Raw genomic sequence first — 21,304 nt, forward strand, 5'->3', positions numbered from 1 at the left:
GAGAACTCTAGAAAAATGAGAAATGAGCCCCCTCCCCAAACAGTAGAGGGTTACCCCCATCATCTTTGGACAGGGTCCAATGGAACTCCCAGGGTGTGGGCCCAGGGGAATAAAACTCCTCATAAGCTTATGAGTTTCACAGTCCATGGGGAAAAAGAAACATTTCTGACTCAATTTTCTTTAAATGCTTTTCTATGTGCAACATTCTTTACTATTATGTAGCACTAAATAAACTACTCTGAAGGACCTAATAAAACAACTTTATCAACAAAGCATAAATTCAATTGTACTTCATCACCATTAACATCAGTTTACAAAAGATTTATCTCCAATCTAAAACTTCAAAAAATCATTCAATAACATTGCGCTGGCTTATGTTCATTCTAATAATACCATCCATTTGATTTTGCGATACATGCTTATCAATTAAAAACTGTTTCTTTAGACGATGATTTTCCAGTATCAAACAACTTATCTTTCTTAGAAATTAAGCCATTCCATTACTTAACCAAGAAAAACGACATTAAAGAATGAAGCTCTTTCTCTGAAGTGGTTAGATGGCTTTCTAAAGTATGTAAAATAAGTCCATTTTGGAAGTTAGCCTGAATCAAAATACCCAGAAAAGACTCAGATTTGTGCTAAATCCCATCTTCCCTAAATGCCAAAGCTCAAATACCAACCCTGATGATGTGAAGCAATGCATCTCTCACTTCACAAAGTTGAACCTTTTACATGAAAAATGGAGAAAAGAAAGTCCCCTCAGAAGCAATCATCCTTACAATCCAAAGAAAACTGGTTTTGTTTGAAAGATTAGTTCTGTACCTTAATTTGATGGTGAAGGATGCATGGCAAATCAACCTGTCCTGTTACAGCTTCTGGACCCAAGCATATAATTACCTATCTCTAATTACCTACTTGCACTATACAGGAAGGGAGTATTACACTTGTGGAGCCCCATTTCTTGAACATTCTCTATCATACCTCTTAAACTTATGTATGCTGTCTACATTAGCCATGTCCTCAGTCAATCTGTTCCATTCATTTACCACCCTTATACTATACATGTATATCTTTACATTCTTAAGGTTCATACTTAATTTCATGGAATGTCCTCTGGTTGCTCTATCCTTACATCTCTTTTAAAGACTTAAAGGTTGTGATCAGGTTACCCCTCACTCTTCTCTCTTCCAAGGTGGGTAAATCTAAACCATCCACACTATGCGAAACCATTACAACTAAAACAAAATATCTACATCCCTAATTAGCCAATCTTATATATGCCAGGTTACTGCAACCTAAAAACTCAAAAACACATTAAGTGGAAGAGAGAACAGAACTTAGTGTGCAAAGCTAACCAAAAAGTTTAGATCGCAATACCTATCTACATATCTCTGATGCCTTGTTCCCCCAAGGAACGACCTCTTAAGGTTCTCAAGCTGCCCTATCTATTTTTTACATTAACATGCTCCATCCCCCCATCAAACATCCCTGGGTCTATCTATCTATAATAACCTATGACACCCTTCTAAGAAAGAGTCCTAGTGTTACTCCAGACGTCTTTCCAGAGCAAGGCTGCACTACATTCAGCAGCAGTAAAATGTGCACTCCTTTAGAAAGATATGTTCTTTGATGAGACTATACTCCTACTGATCATTCATAGAGTAATCTCAAGTAGGTGGAGTCCAATAACATCAATTCCTGAGTTCTCTCCCCAATACGTTTCCTTACTTTTCCTAACAGGATGCTAGCTGTCTTCCTGTCAATCACTTTCCTTCTATCTTGATCATATACATTTTGTTTACCAACTTACTCTCACAAATACTCTGACCAATCATCATAACACAATATCCCATGGCTTTCATCTCCTGTTATCCCACATCTTCAATACACTTCAGCATCACTTACTCCAAACTATCGACTACCAACAAAAGCTACACTCAAACAGCACATTTCAGCACCATGAATCACAGAGCTGTCTACTCTATTCTGTCCCTCAATTGATTTTTTTTACATTCATGGATACCTAATAAGAGAAGGCAATCGAGACATCAAGAGAAGAACACATCAGGAGAAGATGCCAGGAGGTAGCTTTCAACTTTTTAAGTTACTGCTAAACATAACTGAGTTATAAAAACTGTGAGTCTTATAGCTGTAAAAACTCTGCATGAGATAAAAGTAAAACTGTGTCCACTCCTAATATTGCCTAAGATAAAAGTAAAACTCTGTCCACTCCTAATATTGCCCAACTTACTCAGAGTTTGGATATCCATCCATAATGTCTACATGATCAACATCTGTGACGTGAGAGGCAGAGTATCTGTCACCAACAGGATTGGGATTAATTAGAGTATTGGTGGCAGATGGGTTATGGTTAAAATCTTAATGATAAACTGGATTTTTTCTTCTTGCTGTAACTGGAACTGGATCCTGGATTAACCCCGGGATGGAACTCAAAGACATATTTAGAAATAACCATTCCTACATCCAGAGAGGAATATGGTGAGTGCTATTGAAAAGTACATAAACAAGCAACATCTATAAAGCTTAATACTTTTCAAGTGAACCAGGCTCAAAATGTCAAACAAAATTCTACAACAGCTACAAATATATGAAATGTAATAATCATAATAAAAAATACTTGATACACAGTAAACATAGGTCACAATTGGTCCTGCTGAAAAATGGTAAATGGTAAAGGGGAAGGGGGATCCATACACACTGGGCTAAGCTGGAATATGGAAGTAACAAGGCAAGTAATCCGGGTAACAAATTTTAAATGTACTTTTTATGCACTAATTATATAACCCTGAGGAGAAAGGAACTGGCAAGAAAGTCTTCACAATAACTGTGTTAAGAGATAGATATGAAAATATATACTTCTGTATAAAACCATGCAAGGGTTTAAGTGCATTTCTGGGTAACAAGCACTCTGAAAAAAGTAAATCACAAGCTGTAAGGCGCATTTCATAGACAGGAGTAGAGTATGGATGGAAATACACGATTTTCAAAACCATGGTAAAAGGTGTACTTCTGTTTACAATGCTTCATGTCAGTCTTTTCTAGCATTCATAGCAGGATGGTACACGCAGTCATTCACCATGCTTTCTAATTGCAGGCTATCTTCAAATTTCACATTCTGAATACTGATGCTAGCTCTACTTGTAAAATCAAGGGATAAAAAATCTGTACTGGTTGGCTGCCATGTAAGTGAAGCCTAGTTTTTCAAGTTTATAAAAAGTAGGAAGTATTAGTAAGGATGATTGAAAATGTATATGAAGGGGAAATTAAGAAATGGGAGAACAGAACAGCATTAAGTCTAAGAATACTCTGTATGCAGTGAGGGAAAGCTTTCACGTAAATGTGGCCAAAGAAAATAGGTTCTGGAACTGAACAGTTTCTAAGTCCTAATACTGTTAGGTTAAAGGTTATACAATTAATTCAGTGTCATATATCATGTTTGACTGTACAAACACAATGCTTAGATAGTGCAAGTGCAATATCTGAATTGCTCCCAATGACTAGAAACACATTAATTAAAAACAACACAACTTTTTTGATGCTTCCATACCATAAGACTTCATAGTCCTCTCCAAAACATAATTCAATGTATTTTGACCATGAGTTTCAATAAGATGCCTGGGACGGTGTATATATCTTTAGCTTACCCATCTCAAAAAGTCTCTTAAGAACAAAATCTATCTTCAATTTGGGATTACATGGGGAAGGGGGGTAATTCTCATCACCCTCTGCCAAAACAGATTACCTTCCTTACCAAACGAAAAATACAATTAGGATAGTAGGGAATTTAGCACAGACACCACAAACTGACTAAGCACAGCATCTATTGTCAATAAAAACCCTCAACAGGTGGACACAAAGAACACAAACTCCAGTCCTGGAATGATGACCCATAAGCAAAGCATCAAGGATTTAACTACAGGGTAGTCCTCTTACTGCCTAAAAATTTGTATGTTGAGCAACAGATCTAATAAACTTATGCAGGGTGAGGGCAGCTTACTTCCTGTCCAAAGGATGCAGTGTTGTACAATCTAACAACAGCCTTCCTTGAAAGTTTAACAAAGGAACATCTTCCAAAATTCTGCTGTCTTCTGGACAGTCATGATTAAGGTCTTTAAGTATGTTGGATGATAATCTCTACTCATTCTAGATTTCATTCCTTTCATATATGCAACTAGAAATACCTGTCTGCCTGCTCTCAACTTTCCATAGACAGGCACTGTCTAATGGAAAAAAGAATTTATGCTCTTCATCATTAACCTGAGTTTCCAGTCAATAATAGAAAGTCTACATTATTTCGCTTCCCATCAAACAAAGCCTATCTAAGGGGGTTACAAGCAAGCAGACTAAAATTTTCATCTGCCTTAGGTGAAAGGATTGTAATCTAAAATGAGTGCCAACATTCTTTCAAGGTGTTAATTGTGACTGTGACATTTCTTCAGGACAGAGCAGAATTCTAGAAAACGTTCCCATTCTTTAAGTATCATGGAAGCCTGCTGTCTAATTACCTGAGGTTACCAATAACATAACTACTTCAGAGAAAATTAAACTCCCAAGATAAAAAAAAAAAAAAAAAAAAAAATCCTACACCTGAAATCACTCATCTTGTCCCTTTTGAGTACAGATGATGGCAACCAAAAGTAATCTATATAGTACTGACAAAACACCAGTCTTAATGACACCAGCAACTGATGCAACCACCTCCATATCATCATCATGATCTAAGGTTACCTCACTGTTTTACTGGACTGAGTTCAAATGATACTCATGCCCAAATTTAAATGCTTGAAAGGACATATTGAACATAAAAAAATCATCTTTATGTCCTTTAGGTTCAACAACAGATGGAAGCATTCATCTGAACTGGTACAAGACATTGTATAACTGAAAATCTTGTTTTCAAATGTACCAAAAATATCACTATCAAAACATCAATAAGAAGGTCATAAATAATGCTATATACACTTTGACTGTAGCCATATAACATCCATATAAGCCTCTGAAGAAGATCATGCAAGTAACACAAGCATATGCATATACTGCACCATCAACTATCAGCCCACAGTGCAGGTGCAAAGAAGTGTGTTAGAAAAGAGGTAAGACAGTAATCACAGATGTGGTCCTCTTGGTCTTTATCTCTTGATCCTCTTGGTGTTTGAGACTTTAAAAAACAAGAACACGCCAACCATTGCAAAGATATGATTTCAAAGAGATTTGTTTTCCTCCGATTATCAATCTTCCATAATCAGCTAAAGGTAAACATAGCACAGTTTCTGATACTGCTAGTAAACCACATTAAAAGGCTGCAACTCCTAAGGATGCCAAATCTTGCCATTCCTTCAGGTACAGTCCTGTCAGAAAAAAATTAAGTGTGATATGGCCCGCACCAGCATTTTTTGCCTGTTTGTATGATACCCCCAAAACATGACTGAAATGTTGAAAAATACCAGGGCAGCTCATAGACATTGGTGGTGGTGGTGGGTGGGTAGCAACAGGCTGTGATCAGTCTGCCTGGAGCTATCGCAGTGGGTGGATATTTTTTTCTGTTGTCCACGACTCCTGACATCCGCTTTTTTTTTTACCCTACCCACATTTGCTTTGTGGTGGGTTTGTGCTGCAAGGACTTGTTTTAAGAGAATACTGCTGCTATTACAGCCTTGTACAAGGCAGGGAAGTGTAATAAAGAGATAGCTGAAAAGCAAGGCTGGCACTACAAAGAGTGCAAGGATGGACGAAGTGCTTCATTGACAATGGTGGTACTGACATTCATACCCAGAGGAAATTACCTAGACAACCTTGTACCACTTGGCAACACACTCTGAAGATTATCCAGTGTCAAGTAGACAAGAATCCACATATTGTAGCACAACAGTCAAAGGAAGACAACCCTACGCTACTTGGTCATGTGTCTGTATGTAATTTTGTAGCTGGCTTCAAGAGGTGTATGCCCTACAAGAAACTGCTTCTGACAGACAGCCAGCGCAAGAACAGACTTGCATTTGCCAAGAAATGTTTGCAGTGGGACGACGAAAAGTGGAAGAAAGTGTTGTGGTCTGGTGAGACTACATCTGATGTTACTGGCAGTTGTAGAAGAAAAGTGTACTGGAGGCAAGATAGTGACCCATTTGACCCAAAATACATTCAAGCAACTGTAAAATTTCCCGACTCACTAATGGTTTGGGAGGCTTTTGGCTATAATGACCTTGGAAGTCTTGTGTTTTATCTCGAAATGTGACTATGAATCAGAATCAATAAATGGAGCTGTTGAGTGATGAATTACCCGACTGTTTTGAGAAAACTGGCTGTGATATCTTTATGCAAGATGGTGCACCATGCCACACTGCTAAATCAATATGAGTGGTTTGCAGTTTGTGGTGTGACATACATGCAGGACTGGCCAGGTAACTCACCTGTCTTTAAGCCTATCGAGAACTTGTGGCCTATTATAAAGGCTACCTTTAGGATTGTATTAAGGCCATGGGACATCACACAAAGCACTAAGGGGGAGGAGTACCTGTTTTATCTTGTTTATTGATATTCTTATATGTTGTGTTACATTGAGAGTAGGGCACGGCAGTTTTTTCCACTGGAACTGTATGTGGGGGATAGCTATAAATGCCCTAATGCTGGTGTCTAAATTCAACAATAATCCTAAAACCAAAATTTCACTCACTGACATGTCTTGCAGTTTCACATTTGCCACAAGGGTGAGATATAGTCAACAAAATACAAAATGTTCTCATAGATCAAGTCTACTTTTGTCAAACAGCATTCTGGCCATTGTGCTTGTTGCCAATGGGAACTAGTTTGATAGCAGTGGATATCAGACCACATCCATGAAAAATTTTCCTTACAGCTGAGATCTATTATTTTCTACTGACATACAAGAGTAACAAAAGATGAAGATAAAGGTTAACTTCTAACATGAGTTAATTCAAAGATGAAGGTAAAAGGTTTACCTGTGACATGAGTTAACTCACTTTCAAAATTATCCACAACTCTAACTAAGCTAAATTTACCATGGTCCATGATTATAATGATCAACCCAAACTCACAAGCATATAAGGGAAGGCATGTCTTTGTATTTCAAACTTCCTTCCTTCAGCTTTTCTGCTTGTCTCTGTTCTCTGTTGCTGACCTCTAACAACAGTCACTGATGCAGTGACTTCCATCTCTTGTGCTACTGCAATCTTGTTGCTTACCCTCTTTCTTCTCTCTTCAACTTTTACCCCTAGTTACTTGAATTTTGATGATTCCACTTTAAATGATTCTTATAACTTTCCCTCCTGTCTTCATGTTAATATATGTTCTCTTCCTTGCAAAGACCATATCAGCAAAATAGCTAAAAGGACTCTGCCATAACCATCTACTTAACTCTCATCTAGAAAACCCACTTTCCAAAAGCTGGGAGTATTGATTATAGATGCTTCCTTAAGTTATTTTTCCTATTAGGAGCTACAGTACTTCATATCTACAGTTTTATTCATCCAAATACACAGTACGACTCACATATAAGGGTGGTTCTTCCTCTACCTTTCAATCATCTTGGGTGAGATCAAAAGCCCTGGTGGTTCTTCCTCTACCTTTCAATCATCTTGGGTGAGATCAAAAGCCCTATCTCATTACTTCTCTAGGCATTAACTTTCTCCATCCTCTTCTGTTCACTGCAGTAGTGATCCCCTTTCCATGTATTAAAAGTATTATCTCAGCTGCTCTTCAAATGATCTATCTGCATGTGTCCTTACCACCAATGCTTGAACTTGTGGAATGAATCTAGTTGCTGCAGTACGACAACTCTTTTCCTCAAAAAGCAAAGCTATGGGTTTCTTTTCCTTCCTTTGTCTTTCCCTCTTCCTATAACCTTTCTACCTTTAAGAGTCATATCTACAAACAACAGAGGAGCTGATTTATTTACATCTTTTTTCTTTCTCTCATATTCTTTTCTCCTAAGCCATCCAACAATTATGGCATATGCCATGCTGGTCACTAAAAGAAATAGTGGTTCCTTTGGAAGTATCTGCTTGATTCATCTGCCTTAAATTTCTCATACCATACCAAAAATAGGAGCAGCAATTAGCACCACATGATCCACAATTCTTTTTTTACTCTAATAAATATATCCATATAATCTGTAGAATGGGGAAGACATGAACTGAAAGGTGCAATCATCTCCTGATGAGTACTGAAAGGATGGAATCATTTGTGTTTACACCATTTCTAATGCGTTAAAGCTACTAAACCAGTTATTTTAGGTGAAGCAGTTCACACCAGATATCCATTAGTTGGGTTTACCACTTGACAACTGTTGCACCCTCAGTTTGTCTGTCAGACTCTATGAGGGAAAATCAACAGGACAAAGGGCAAGTCCTCCTTCGCAATGACTTTATCTGGGGATCATGGCTAACCGACATACTAAGAGCATAAAATGTTCTTCTGTATTACAGCTATTCAGTGTTTATGTTAACAAAAATACAAATTCTACATACATTTAGAAAAAGTTGTTCCTCCAAAGTTTCTATTATTCACAGACTCTTGAACCAAAATACATGTAATCCATGAATTTCAAGTCTCAGTCATAAAATATCATACCATTCACTCATGTTTACGATGTCTCAGATACTGGAAAGTTTCTACATCCCTGTTGCAGAATCACAACTTCATCCCGCAATAAAATCTTTAGAAACATAACACTCAATCTTGATATTGTCTGGTTTCCTGTAACTTTAAGGATTTCCCTATAAAGTAATTGCTTTTATCACGTTTGCAGTCTTTTACTGCTTTTTTCATGTCAACTATCTCCCTTTTTCTTAACAACGCTCTGTAAACTCATCCTTTATACATTCAACACTCTATTCACATCTCAGTTTGATGTTTGTTCCTCTATAAGACTATACTTCTGATATACAATACAATTTCTTAGCAATGAATTATTCTATGAGTACTGGCAAAAGGGTCAAAATAACCCATTTTATATTGCATATCTTTGCCCTAAGGTCCCTTTTTTCCATAGGTTCCAAAAGCCAAAAGCTTTTGGAAAAAGACCTACAGAGGTAAGAGATATGTTTTAGTCATGCTAGCAACACATGATCTGTACAAGTACTATCTTTCTTTTCTTTCTTTTATACTTATTTGCCACTTCCCATGTTAGCAATTTAGCACCAGGAACAGAGGGAGAAAAGGCCTCATTTCCTCACAACCATCCTACAGCTGTCATGTGTAATGCACATATGTAAGTTATAATAAAATGGATATGGAGTGGAAGGATTATACTACAACAAAAGGAATTCAAAATTCACGCAAAGTCTCATTACAAATGCTGTATGAAAAGTGATAGAACTGACTAGGCTTCACCTCTGTTACTTGCAAACTATTACTTGTTATTCTTACATGAAAATATGCTACTCCGCTTCACAACTGTCCACGACTTAGCACCTAAATGGGAATGATTTCAAATATTATCAGAATATCTGCTCAAGGATTATTGTCTAACTGATAATGAGAAAAAATGAGGTTATAAAAAAAAAAAAGCTCTTCCACATTCCTTACCCACTGTGACCCCCTACTGTACTGAATCATTATGAACATCAAGCAACCCACTCATTCTATAGCTGCCTAATATCAAGTAGAAGTATTGTACTCATGGATACAATAATGCAGGTACAGTGTATGCTAGCACCAGTCCATCATAAATTTCTGAATTACATACTTCAAAAAATGTTCTGGATGGTTAAGATCCTCGCAAATTCTGTGATAAACATATGAAATGCCCATCAACTTGTACAGCCTGAGCTATAATTTTCACTCAAAATTCTAGTTCAGAGGTGATGTCTGTACTTATTCCGACACCAACACATTACACCTGTTGCATTTCTCAAGGATCTTGAGTCCCCAAACTTTGATGTTATCTGGCTCAAGATTTGTCTTCCAACTCACATGCTTCTCCTTTCTTTTGCCAACTGCTCTCCTAATTCTACAAGTTTTATACCTTTCATCAACTACCTAAAGTCCTGCCATGAGACTGTAGCATCCTCTCACCCACAAGCTGAGATTCTCTCCTTAGGTGATTTCAAAGTTCACCACTGGAAATGGTTGAATTCCTCCTATATGAATGATGGGGGGATAGAAACCCTCACACTCTCCTTCCCCCATGATCTAGAGCAAATTATATACATCCTCATCCATATTCCTGACTGGTGTGACCACTCTCCTAATATTCTAGACCTGTTTTTCATCCATAATCCTAAATCTATGCTGTAACTAGACCTCACCCCCAACTGGTTCATCTGACCACTCTCATAAACTTATCAGTTTTAATGGCATATACCCCTCCAGTATTCCCTTCTAAATGTAATCACTGTCACCTCAACAAAGCTGAGTGGAATAACTTATAAAAATTCTTTCCGACTTTCCTCGGGGAAATTACTATATCTTATCAAGAGATGCTTCTGTCTCTGCCAAAAGCATAGTAAAGTTCACTGTTGCAGGAATGGAAGTAAATATCCCCTCTTCTTCCAATCCATGGTTCAACTGTTCCTATTCTGAGGCCATTCTGGCAAGGGATCAGGCATATGGAGCTTGGAAAACTTTCCTTCTTCCTACTCCCATTCAGCATTTATCATTACACATACGTAATCACTGCAAGTCATAATCTGTGAGTTAAAGCATTCCTTTATCCAAAGGAAGTACAATATCCTCTCCTCATCAAACACCAACAGGTCTTTCTGGTCTTTAGCTAAGGGCACTGCTAACAACTGTCCCTCAACCTTTCCTTCACTTTTCTGTTCTGACAGTACTACAGCTGTCTCCCCATAGACAAAGTTACTCTCTTTGGTTCTAATTTCTCCCCTATCTCCACCTTGGGTGACTAACATTCATTCATCCCCTGATGCTCCTCTTACTAATTCTATGCCCCTTCCCATAATCTCTTTTCAAACTGTCCAAAAAGCACTTCTCTCTCTGGACACAAGCTAAGCTAATAGTCCAAATGGCATCCATCTCCTTGTACTGAAAGAGTGTTCCGTTTCTGTCTAAAAACCAAAACTCCCTTTTTGTGGAAGCATGCACTGGTAAATCCCATCACTATGAAGGGTGACCATTCTAACCCCTTTAACTGTTATCCTGTTGCTATGACATCTACCATTTCCAAAGTCTTTGAATCCCTCCTTAACTCCCAAATCCTCAGTCAACATGAATCTCACACTTCTCCCTGATCACCAGTATGGCTCCCGTAAGGCAAGATCCACGGGTGATATTCTCTTCTATCTCACCAATGTCTGTTCATTATTCCAGATAGACTTTGTTGAATCATATGTAGTTGCCCTAAACATATTCAAAGCTTCTGAGAGGGCATGTCATCAGGGTCTCACCTCTAAGCTCCACTATTTGGGCTTCTCTCCCTCACTTTATTCCTTCATATCTAGCTTCCTCTCAGGCTGATCTGTCTCCATGGTTGTTGATGGCTCAGTCTCTCCCCCTTTCTCCATCAACAATGGCATCCCTCATGGTTCTATCTTGTCTCCTACACTTTTTCTCTTTTATCAACAATTTCATTTCTTCCTCAAATAACCAAATGCACTCATACACTGATGACCCAGTGCTGCATTCCTCCACATCCTTTAATTCTGCTCCTTCTCTCACTCAATCTGCATCTCATCTCGACAAAACTTCCTCAATAAACTAAGATTTGGATAGGATATCTCAGTGGGGTAGATGAAATCCGATTAAGTTTAATACCTTCAAGATCCAATTTCTATGTATCTCTCTATTTGAAATTCCTCACAACTTTCCTTTGACAGCTAAGTAATTCCACCTCATGACTCTATGAACATACTTGGTATAACTATAATATCCACTCTTTCTTGGAAACCCTATCACAGAAACAGTCAAGACTGCCTCTAAGAAAATGGGACTCCTCTTTAGATGTCAAAATTTCTTTTCTTCCAAAGTGTTGCTCTGTTTATGAAAAAAAAAAAATTGATTTGTCTTTATATGGAGTACTGTTCTCACATCTGATGTGGTTTTAGCTCTAATTACTTACTTGACAGAGTTGAAAGTGGTTCAACTTATCAACTTTCACAAGCTAATTCAAAACTTGACCAACCTCCCCTGCATTGCAATTCTGGTTCAATTTCCCTTGTCCAGGTATTACTTTGGTTTTTGCTTCCGAGAGCTGGCTGCTTGCATGCCCCTCCCACTAGCTAGACCCCACAATGCTCAGCAAACTGCTGCATCACATAATTATGGTGTGGTCATTAGCTAATCAATGTTGGGCCACTTTAATAACTGCTTCTTTCCCTAAACATCAAAGCTTTGGAACTCTGTACCCTCTTATGTCTTTCTGAGTAACTATAACCTGGCACATTTTAGAGGACAGGGTTTTCACTTCCACATAAATTCATAAATACTTTCCCTTGTCTCTTCTTTTTCCTTTTCATTAACCTCCCCATGTTTCAATTAAGGCCCCAGCCTTGATGTGGACTTTTGTCAATGACTGGAGCCTTTAAAAGAAAGGAAAAAAATATTATCTTCCTCAACAATATCTCTTTTGTCCTGAAATTTCTCTTACATTTTAGGATTCAGTGCATGAAGTTGCTGCAAATTAGAGTTTCCTTGCAGCAAAAGGTTTCATTGCCTCTACCTTTTCATCAATGTTAAAACTTCCATCATATACATCCTTGCTTGAAGGCTTGTGTCTGAACATATAACAAAATATTTACCCCCTAGAAATATTGAGCAAGTGAATAATGCCTACCTCAGACCATACTCAGGTAAGAGACATCTATTTAGTTTCACAGTTTATAAATCTATCTGCTTTGCTTGTCATCTATGAAACAGATGATAAATATACCCTCCCAGCTATTCATGTGTCTGGTCACTGGACAACCATTAGGGTTATCTTAAACTGATGATTCATATCAAATAATTAAATAGACTAAAGAATTGTCAATGCTTCACTTGTTGAAAGCCAAATACTAATGAAAAGAAAGTTGAGCTCATTTTTTGCTAATGTCTTCAACTATATTCTTAAACATCAATCTTGATGCCTGACTAGCCTCTGTGTATAGTGTAAGCTAAAGGCACTTGCTTCACTTGTATAGTGTTAACAAACAGAATTCCTTTACAAAAGGTCTGACACTTGTTGCCAAATCTTTGACAATAAATTGTGCAATTGTATACATATATTACCAAAACCATTTAGAAAGTCAGATGCAAAAATAATAAACTTTGTGTTTCATTTGCACATTTCAAACTATGTAAGCACTACATTCAAAAGCTAATATATCAACTCTTTAAGAAAAACTTAACTGCAGGTAAGTCTTGGACAATAAACTGAGCTGACATACATAATATCTATTCTCTTTACTAACACTGCTAGCAACATTTTCATCTGAAATGCTGGCAGTGGCTTACTGAATACAATTAGATTTACCATTTTGGTAAACCATGTGTAATAAAAAACTACACTTACTGCATCATCAATCACTATGGTATCCATTTGATCAAATAAAATTTCTCCAGACTTAAAATGGTGTCTTTTTAAAAACATATACTAATGATCATAAAAACCAGATCATGAAGAGAACATGCAGATACTGTAAAACAGAATCTACAGACATAACAATGAACATCAAGAAGCAAAACAATAAAATTAAATTAGTATATGGACAGTGAATCAAGAACAAAATGATGACAGGTCAATACTATTACTATTTACATGCAAATATATTTACAAAAAATACAGTAACACAGAAACGCTCTAACAAATGTATCAAAGGACATTTTTTTTAGGAGATAAGTTACCCACTTTTTGCTGGTTTCACTTTTTTTACCTGATTTATCAAGTTTCAATTCCTGGGAATGCTGGATTGGAATTTCAATAGTAATCTTGCAATCAACATTTATTTTCCACTTATCAAAATTTCACTTCACTACTTCACAGCATCACTGAGACTTACTCCTTGGAGTTCTGAACTTCACAGTCCAGCACTCCTAAGAACAAAGACTGATAATGCTACAGAGAAGTAGGGCAAATTGTTGCCATTTAATCAAAAGCAACATCAATATGTTAAACTTACCCCTTGAAACAAACTTATGACACTGGCCACTTTTAGTATTCCTACATTCATATTTCTAAAAGTATCATAAAGGATGAGGTACTTATCTAGTGTGGTATGAATTTTTTTTCTAACGAAATTATGCTATGTGAAAATTTTGATGGATATTGTTCATACACATCAGTTCACTCAAGATGGATCTCTGTAAATACCTCAGTAATATTTCCAATACATCTACAGATCATGTTGAATCTCTACATATGTCTTATGTGTATAAAACACATTCTTATGCAGAGTAAATAACGTTCATGTTAAATCATACATTGCCTCATTTTCATGTTACTTTTTCTGAACAAGAATAACCCTAACTATTTCATAAAAGCAGCAGAGCAGATCATCCTAAACCTGGGTTAATTGGTGTGTAAGGGTGTCAGGTCATATTCCAGGTTTGGGAGAAAAATTGCATACCATTGCTACACTCACATAAAATGTCCACAACTTGAAATGCCATTCTCTCTCTTACCCCTGTAACCCAAATAAAACCTGTACACAAGCAGGTTTTGGAGGATCTAGCATTCAGAGCGTTCAGGTTTCAAGAGGACACTGTATATCAAATAGAGATTATACAGTAAATATATCATATACAAAGATTGTGCAATAGAGTCGATAATAAAATATTTGTTGAGTCCTACACACACACAACACTAAAGGCAATCAGCCTTATACCCGTGATGGTTAGGAGTGAAAGACAGAAAAAATTAGCTTAGGTCTGGAGGCAAGTGTGCATCATTTATCTTGGATGGTTGGGGAGTGATGTTATTAGTTTTCATATAGGACAAAATTTGATCAGGGATCTCTGCAAGTACTTCCCTAGCCAGCCTGAGCCTAGCTAAGTTAGGATCCCCACCCCCCTTTAGGAAGTCTCTAAAAGGCACAAATTGTACTATATCTCGAGCAGCATACCGACCATTACTAGAGAGGCGTACAACATCTCCATCCAGTTCCTCCATGTTATCAAAGTCTGCTCCACCTACTCCAACGATGATAATGGATAGAGGCAATGTTGAAGCATTAACAATAGCCTGTAATAAAAATAAGATAAATAAGTTCTTAAATCAATCTACTTAGAAATTCTAATACAACTAGTTTTACATGTTTACTCTTGATTGATGTTTCATAAATGAGAGTAATTTGTCAGATGCAAAATTCTTAGAACACTTTATTAGACACCTTAACTGATATAGAGTATTTAACAAGACAATGACAATCCAGTAATCAAACCGGCTGAAAGAGATACCTTTGGAAATGCATGCATACCTAAAATATGAGAACATTCCTTGATTATAAGAAGCCACAAAAAACAATTGTCATCAATATAGTCCTCCTTTCACCGATGGTCCTTTCTGTAAAGCTCCTGGAGGTTTGAAACATTCACACAACCTAAACTATTTTTTCAAGAGTCCTATAGAATAGTGTTCCATTTTATGCCTCCCCTTACCATTGCCTTTCTCTTTTATCTTCCTAATTCATTGATACTACTTAATGCTTAGTGCAGAGTGCGAGAGGCAACCTTCATTCTATCTACAACTTGAAGCTGCAAAAACAAACCCCAAACGTTTTACAACTTGAAGCTTTCTTTCGCTAGTCGTCCTTTCTTTCACTAGTTTCAAGCACTACTACTGAGTCTTTGACGCTGGAACCTTTTCATCTGATCATATGCTTCTGAACTATTTCTTAGCTTAACTGCCCTTTATACACAAGGAAAGGATGACAAGATACATTTTTTTAAAAATCCGGTAACAGATTACATCACAGAATAAATCAAACCAATCATAATCTTATATGTGAGTCATTAGTGTTTTTCTACATCCTCCAATTAAAAGAATGAATCCCATAATCTAACAGACATTAACGATCCAAATAATAATAACTGTAATGGTAATGTATGCTCATATGAACTGTGATATCATCCTCTACTCCTCTTAATTGCCAAACTAAGTGTTGACAAAGAAGATTCAAATGAGGGTTTTTATGCCAATCTTACCTTTTTTCATACAAGTTCACCACTTCCCACTTAAGCAAGGTAGTGCCAAGAACAAGCAAAGTTGTGGCCTCATTCACTTACATCTTTCCACAACCAAGCCTGTTCGTGGTTTTCCCTAACTGCTTCATATGCCTTGGTTCACTCCACTTACAGTATTGTCCCCAGCATATCACATCACTCCAATTCACTCTATTCTTTGCATGCCTCACTTCCTCCAGGATATTCAGATCCCAAATCTTCGAAGCATCTTTCATTCCATCTTTCTACCAACCTATCTATCCTTTTAAATATGCAATTTCCTACAATACAAAAGGGTGGCCTACATAAAATCTCTATCAAACAAAGGTGATGAGTCACTTGGCATTTCTCCAAAAATGATTCCCTTTCACAAGTCTTTACCCCGTTTAAGCTATATATCTTTTGGTGACCCTTCATCACTAATCACCATTCATTACATTTCAATATACAGCACTCTCTGAATTAATATCCATACACCTAACAAGTGTACTTTCTGAACAAAAAAGATACTATCTATAATCATCCAATCCTGCTTTTCAATTTCCATATACCTTCAAGCTTTATCATTCTTTGCTATGTATATTCTGCTGACACCATGAGAATACCTACAGCATCCGAAAAAACCCTTGTCCACCTCCTCATACATTTTCAAAGGCTATGTAACACTAACATTTTTGTACTATGTCATATCTCCTTTGGCCTTGATTACCATCTGCATATGTTTAGCCATGGAAATCGCAAGGTTCCTGAAATTTTCTAGGTCCATGTTTTGGGTCTATAGGGTTTTTGAAAGGAAACAACCAACCATCTTGAAACACAGGTGGAAGTAATAGAGCACCCAGAAGCAAAATTCTCAAAATTAAGTGACAGCTAAGAAGAATAAAGGAAGACCATCCTTCTCTCAAGAAAGCCTGAGTCACACTGAAGTGGGTTGTTAGTGGTGACACAATTAGAATCACTAATCTCAGTGACCATATGTATGATAATTTCACTATTACAGCACCACATGCTACATACCCACAATAAACCTTGGCCAAGTATTGCTTCTGAAAATATTTGGGGGGTGGACAGTCTTTTAAGGACACTGTAAAGGCACCAAAGATGAGATTTACCCATAGGAAGGAGTTAGCATGCATCATCCATAGCATATAGTACTTGTTTCTCTACAGATATTCCTGCTGCTAAGCATATGGCATCATATTTGCCAATATACTATGTATGCTAGCCAGGGGTCAATGGATTGAACCAGGGTATGTGAAATGGCCAGGTTTGTCAGGCCTAGTTGAGCATAGGGGATTGTGGTTTTGGAGAACTGCTTGACAGCTACAAAATGGATGCAAGTGAATGAGGCCTTTTCTTGGTCTGTATCTGGCAATAACGCTGGAAATGGCAAACAATTATGGAAAAAATACAAGGAAAAGGTATACCACATGTAAAATCCATGTAATATCAATGGTTATACATAAAACATTCTTCATTTCTTATTCCTTTTGCTATTTTCAGTTTCTAAAAAAGTCATCTAAATAACTTTTATACCTAAAAGTAATCATATCAACAGTACTGGAACTATTCACTTTCAATGCAAAACCCTGAAGAACTTACATCTTCCTCGTACCAGATGTCACTTACCTCTTTAGTTTGAGGCATGTCTGTGATGATCCCATCAGTTAGTACCAAAAGGACAAAATACTTGTCTCCACCCCGATTAGCTGCTGCAAACTGGGCAACGTGGTTGATGATGGGAGCAAAATTTGTAGGTCCATAGAGCTGAACACGATTTAAACAACCATAATACGCCTCGATAACTCCTGCAGGAAAGATGTCCAAGATTTATATATGTGTCTTTGCACACACACAAAAACACAGCTGAATAATGCCTGGCAGCAGAGAACTCCCAGGTCTGCCAAGTTTATTTCCAAAATTTTGAGGATCTCTAATTCCTCTAGCCAATTACATAAACAGGAGGGAGTGGAGTGTGGAAGGGGCCCTGAACAACATATATTTCAAATATAAAGTTTGACTGTCCCAATTTTGGAGAATAAAAACAGTTGGAAGTGAAAGATCTGGTCCAAATCAAATGTTTGGGAGTGCTGCCAACTTCAAATTTTTTTTTTATATATATATTAAACGGCTCCAAACATTAAAAAGGGGAGTAACCAACAAATGGGTTAACATGTACCTCTAAGAATTACAATAAAACTGTGTAACTGTGAGCAAATCTATGAATTACTATAAAAAAAAGTGCAGATGTGATTAATAAAAGATGATCAAGTATTTATAACCAAAAGGCAGCATTGTCAGTGGATGATTCAACATTTCATCACATCATACCATATATATCATATCTAAGACTTCTAACAAAGTGTGGCATTGGAGGTCTCTTCCCTAAACTCCCCTCTTTTGGCTTCCCTTCTTTATATCTAGCTTCCTCTCTGGCTGATCTATCTCTGTGGTTGCTGATGGATCAGCTTCCCAGTCTCCCCCCTTTTCTCCATTAACAGCAGTGTCCCTCAAGGTTCTGTCCTGTCCCCTGCACTTTTCCCTTTTTTCAATGATTTCCTCTCCTCCACAAATAATCCAATGTACTCATAAACTCAGACTTGGACAGGATATCTCAGTGGGGTGTCCAGGATATTTCTGTGGGGTACACAAAATCTCTCTATAGAAAACCCCTTACAACTCTCGTCTCTCCCTTGCAGTTTTGTAATTCCACCTCTTGACTCAATGAACATACTTGGCTTTACTGTAACATCCAATAAGTCTGCCTCTGTCCTGTTTAGATGTTGAAACTTCCTCTCTTCTGTGCAGCTGCTCTGTTTATACAAGGGACTGATTCATCCTTGTATGGAGTACTGCTCTCACATTTAGGTTGGTTCTATCTCTGCATCTTTACTTGACAGAGATGAGTCGAAAGCAATCAGCCTTATAAACTGTTCTAGGCTAACTTTCAAACTTTACCCCCTTTCCCGACACTGCAATGTTGGTTTACTTTCCGTTTTCTATTGGTATTACTTATGTTTCCACTCCCCAGAGCTGGCTGCTTGTGTGTCCACACCACTTGCTAGACCAAGCAATACTTGGCAAGCTGCTGCATCACACGATTATTGTGTGGCTATCAACAATAGCCACACAATTGCAGTGGAATTTATTAAAAAAGGGGGTGACTGTATTACTGACTGGTTGGTGAGGTTATTTAATGTATGTATGACTCATGGTGAGGTGCCTGAGGATTGGCGGAATGCTTGCATAGTGCCATTGTACAAAGGCAAAGGGGATAAGAGTGAGTGCTCAAATTACAGAGGTATAAGTTTGTTGAGTATTCCTGGTAAATTATATGGGAGGGTATTGATTGAGAGGGTGAAGGCATGTACAGAGCATCAGATTGGGGAAAAGCAGTGCGGTTTCAGAAGTGGTAGAGGATGTGTGGATCAGGTGTTTGCTTTGAAGAATGTATGTGAGAAATACTTAGAAAAGCAAATGGATTTGTATGTAGCATTTATGGATCTGGAGAAGGCATATGATAGAGTTGATAGAGATGCTCTGTGGAAGGTGTTAAGAATATATGGTGTGGGAGGCAAGTTGTTAGAAGCAGTGAAAAGTTTTTATCGAGGATGTAAGGCATGTGTACGTGTAGGAAGAGAGGAAAGTGATTGGTTCTCAGTGAATGCAGGTTTGTGGCAGGGGTGTGTGATGTCTCCATGGTTGTTTAATTTGTTTATGGATGGGGTTGTTAGGGAGGTGAATGCAAGAGTTTTGGAGAGAGGGGCAAGTATGAAGTCTGTTGGGGATGAGAGAGCTTGGGAAGTGAGTCAGTTGTTGTTCGCTGATGATACAGCGCTGGTGGCTGATTCATGTGAGAAACTGCAGAAGATGGTGACTGAGTTTGGTAAAGTGTGTGAAAGAAGAAAGTTAAGAGTAAATGTGAATAAGAGCAAGGTAATTAGGTACAGTAGGGTTGAGGGTCAAGTCAATTGGGAGGTAAGTTTGAATGGAGAAAAAGTGGAGGAAGTAAAGTGTTTTAGATATCTGGGAGTGGATCTGGCAGCGGATGGAACCATGGAAGCGGAAGTGGATCATAGGGTGGGGGAGGGGGCGAAAATCCTGGGAGCCTTGAAGAATGTGTGGAAGTCGAGAACATTATCTCGGAAAGCAAAAATGGGTATGTTTGAAGGAATAGTGGTTCCAACAATGTTGTATGGTTGCGAGGCATGGGCTATGGATAGAGTTGTGCACAAGAGGATGGATGTGCTGGAAATGAGATGTTTGAGGACAATGTGTGGTGTGAGGTGGTTTGATCGAGTAAGTAACGTAAGGGTAAGAGAGATGTGTGGAAATAAAAAGAGCGTGGTTGAGAGAGCAGAAGAGGGTGTTTTGAAATGGTTTGGGCACATGAAGAGAATGAGTGAGGAAAGATTGACCAAGAGGATATATGTGTCGGAGGTGGAGGGAGCAAGGAGAAGTGGGAGACCAAATTGGAGGTGGAAAGATGGAGTGAAAAAGATTTTGTGTGATCGGGGCCTGAACATGCAGGAGGGTGAAAGGAGGGCAAGGAATAGAGTGAATTGGATCGATGTGGTATACCGGGGTTGACGTGCTGTCAGTGGATTGAATCAGCATGTGAAGCGTCTGGGGTAAACCATGGAAAGCTGTGTAGGTATGTATATCTGCGTGTGTGGACGTATGTATATACATGTGTATGGGGGTGGGTTGGGCCATTTCTTTCATCTGTTTCCTTGCGCTACCTCGCAAATGCGGGAGACAGCAAAAAAAAAAAAAAAAAAAAAAAAAAAAAAAAAAAAAAAAAAAAAAAAAATCAACAACTCAAAGGTGGGCTGTTTTGAGACCTGCATCTTCCCTATATGTTGAAGCTTTGGAACTCTCTACCCGCTCATGTCTTCCCCAATAACTATGACCTGGCACATTTCAAAAGTCACGTTGATCACTTTCTCCAAAATTTGTAAATACTTTCCCTTGTCTTTTCATTATCCAGTTCATAATTCTCTCGATTTCAATTAAGGCCCGGCCTTGATGTAGGCTTTTATCCATGACTGGAGCCTTCAACATATAAAAAAAAAGACATTATTTTGTGCCAATTCAAAATCTAGAAAAAAGCAATCCTTAAAAGAAGGCAGGAAAATCAGTCCATACAACAAACCAGCTACACTTATCC

The 21,304-nt window shown here is 37.9% G+C and overlaps 1 protein-coding gene across 7 annotated transcripts in view; it reads right to left on the reverse strand.

Annotated features, from left to right (window-relative positions):
- Positions 1 to 21,304, reverse strand: part of LOC139756121 (copine-8-like) — a 58,352-nt gene that overhangs the window by 13,718 nt on the left and 23,330 nt on the right. For all 7 annotated transcript variants that reach the window (XM_071675214.1, XM_071675209.1, XM_071675208.1 and 4 more), the window contains exons 6-7: positions 17,764 to 17,942; positions 1 to 15,154 (exon numbers count right to left, since the gene is read on the reverse strand). The exon at positions 1 to 15,154 is cut by the window's left edge and continues 13,718 nt beyond it. In XM_071675214.1, the coding sequence (XP_071531315.1) occupies positions 14,831 to 15,154; positions 17,764 to 17,942 (503 nt within the window). In that variant the 3' untranslated portion in view covers positions 1 to 14,830. The remainder of the gene's footprint in view (positions 15,155 to 17,763; positions 17,943 to 21,304) is intronic.

This window comes from Panulirus ornatus, chromosome 20, assembly GCF_036320965.1.
Source record: "Panulirus ornatus isolate Po-2019 chromosome 20, ASM3632096v1, whole genome shotgun sequence".
Classification (NCBI taxonomy): domain Eukaryota; kingdom Metazoa; phylum Arthropoda; class Malacostraca; order Decapoda; family Palinuridae; genus Panulirus; species Panulirus ornatus.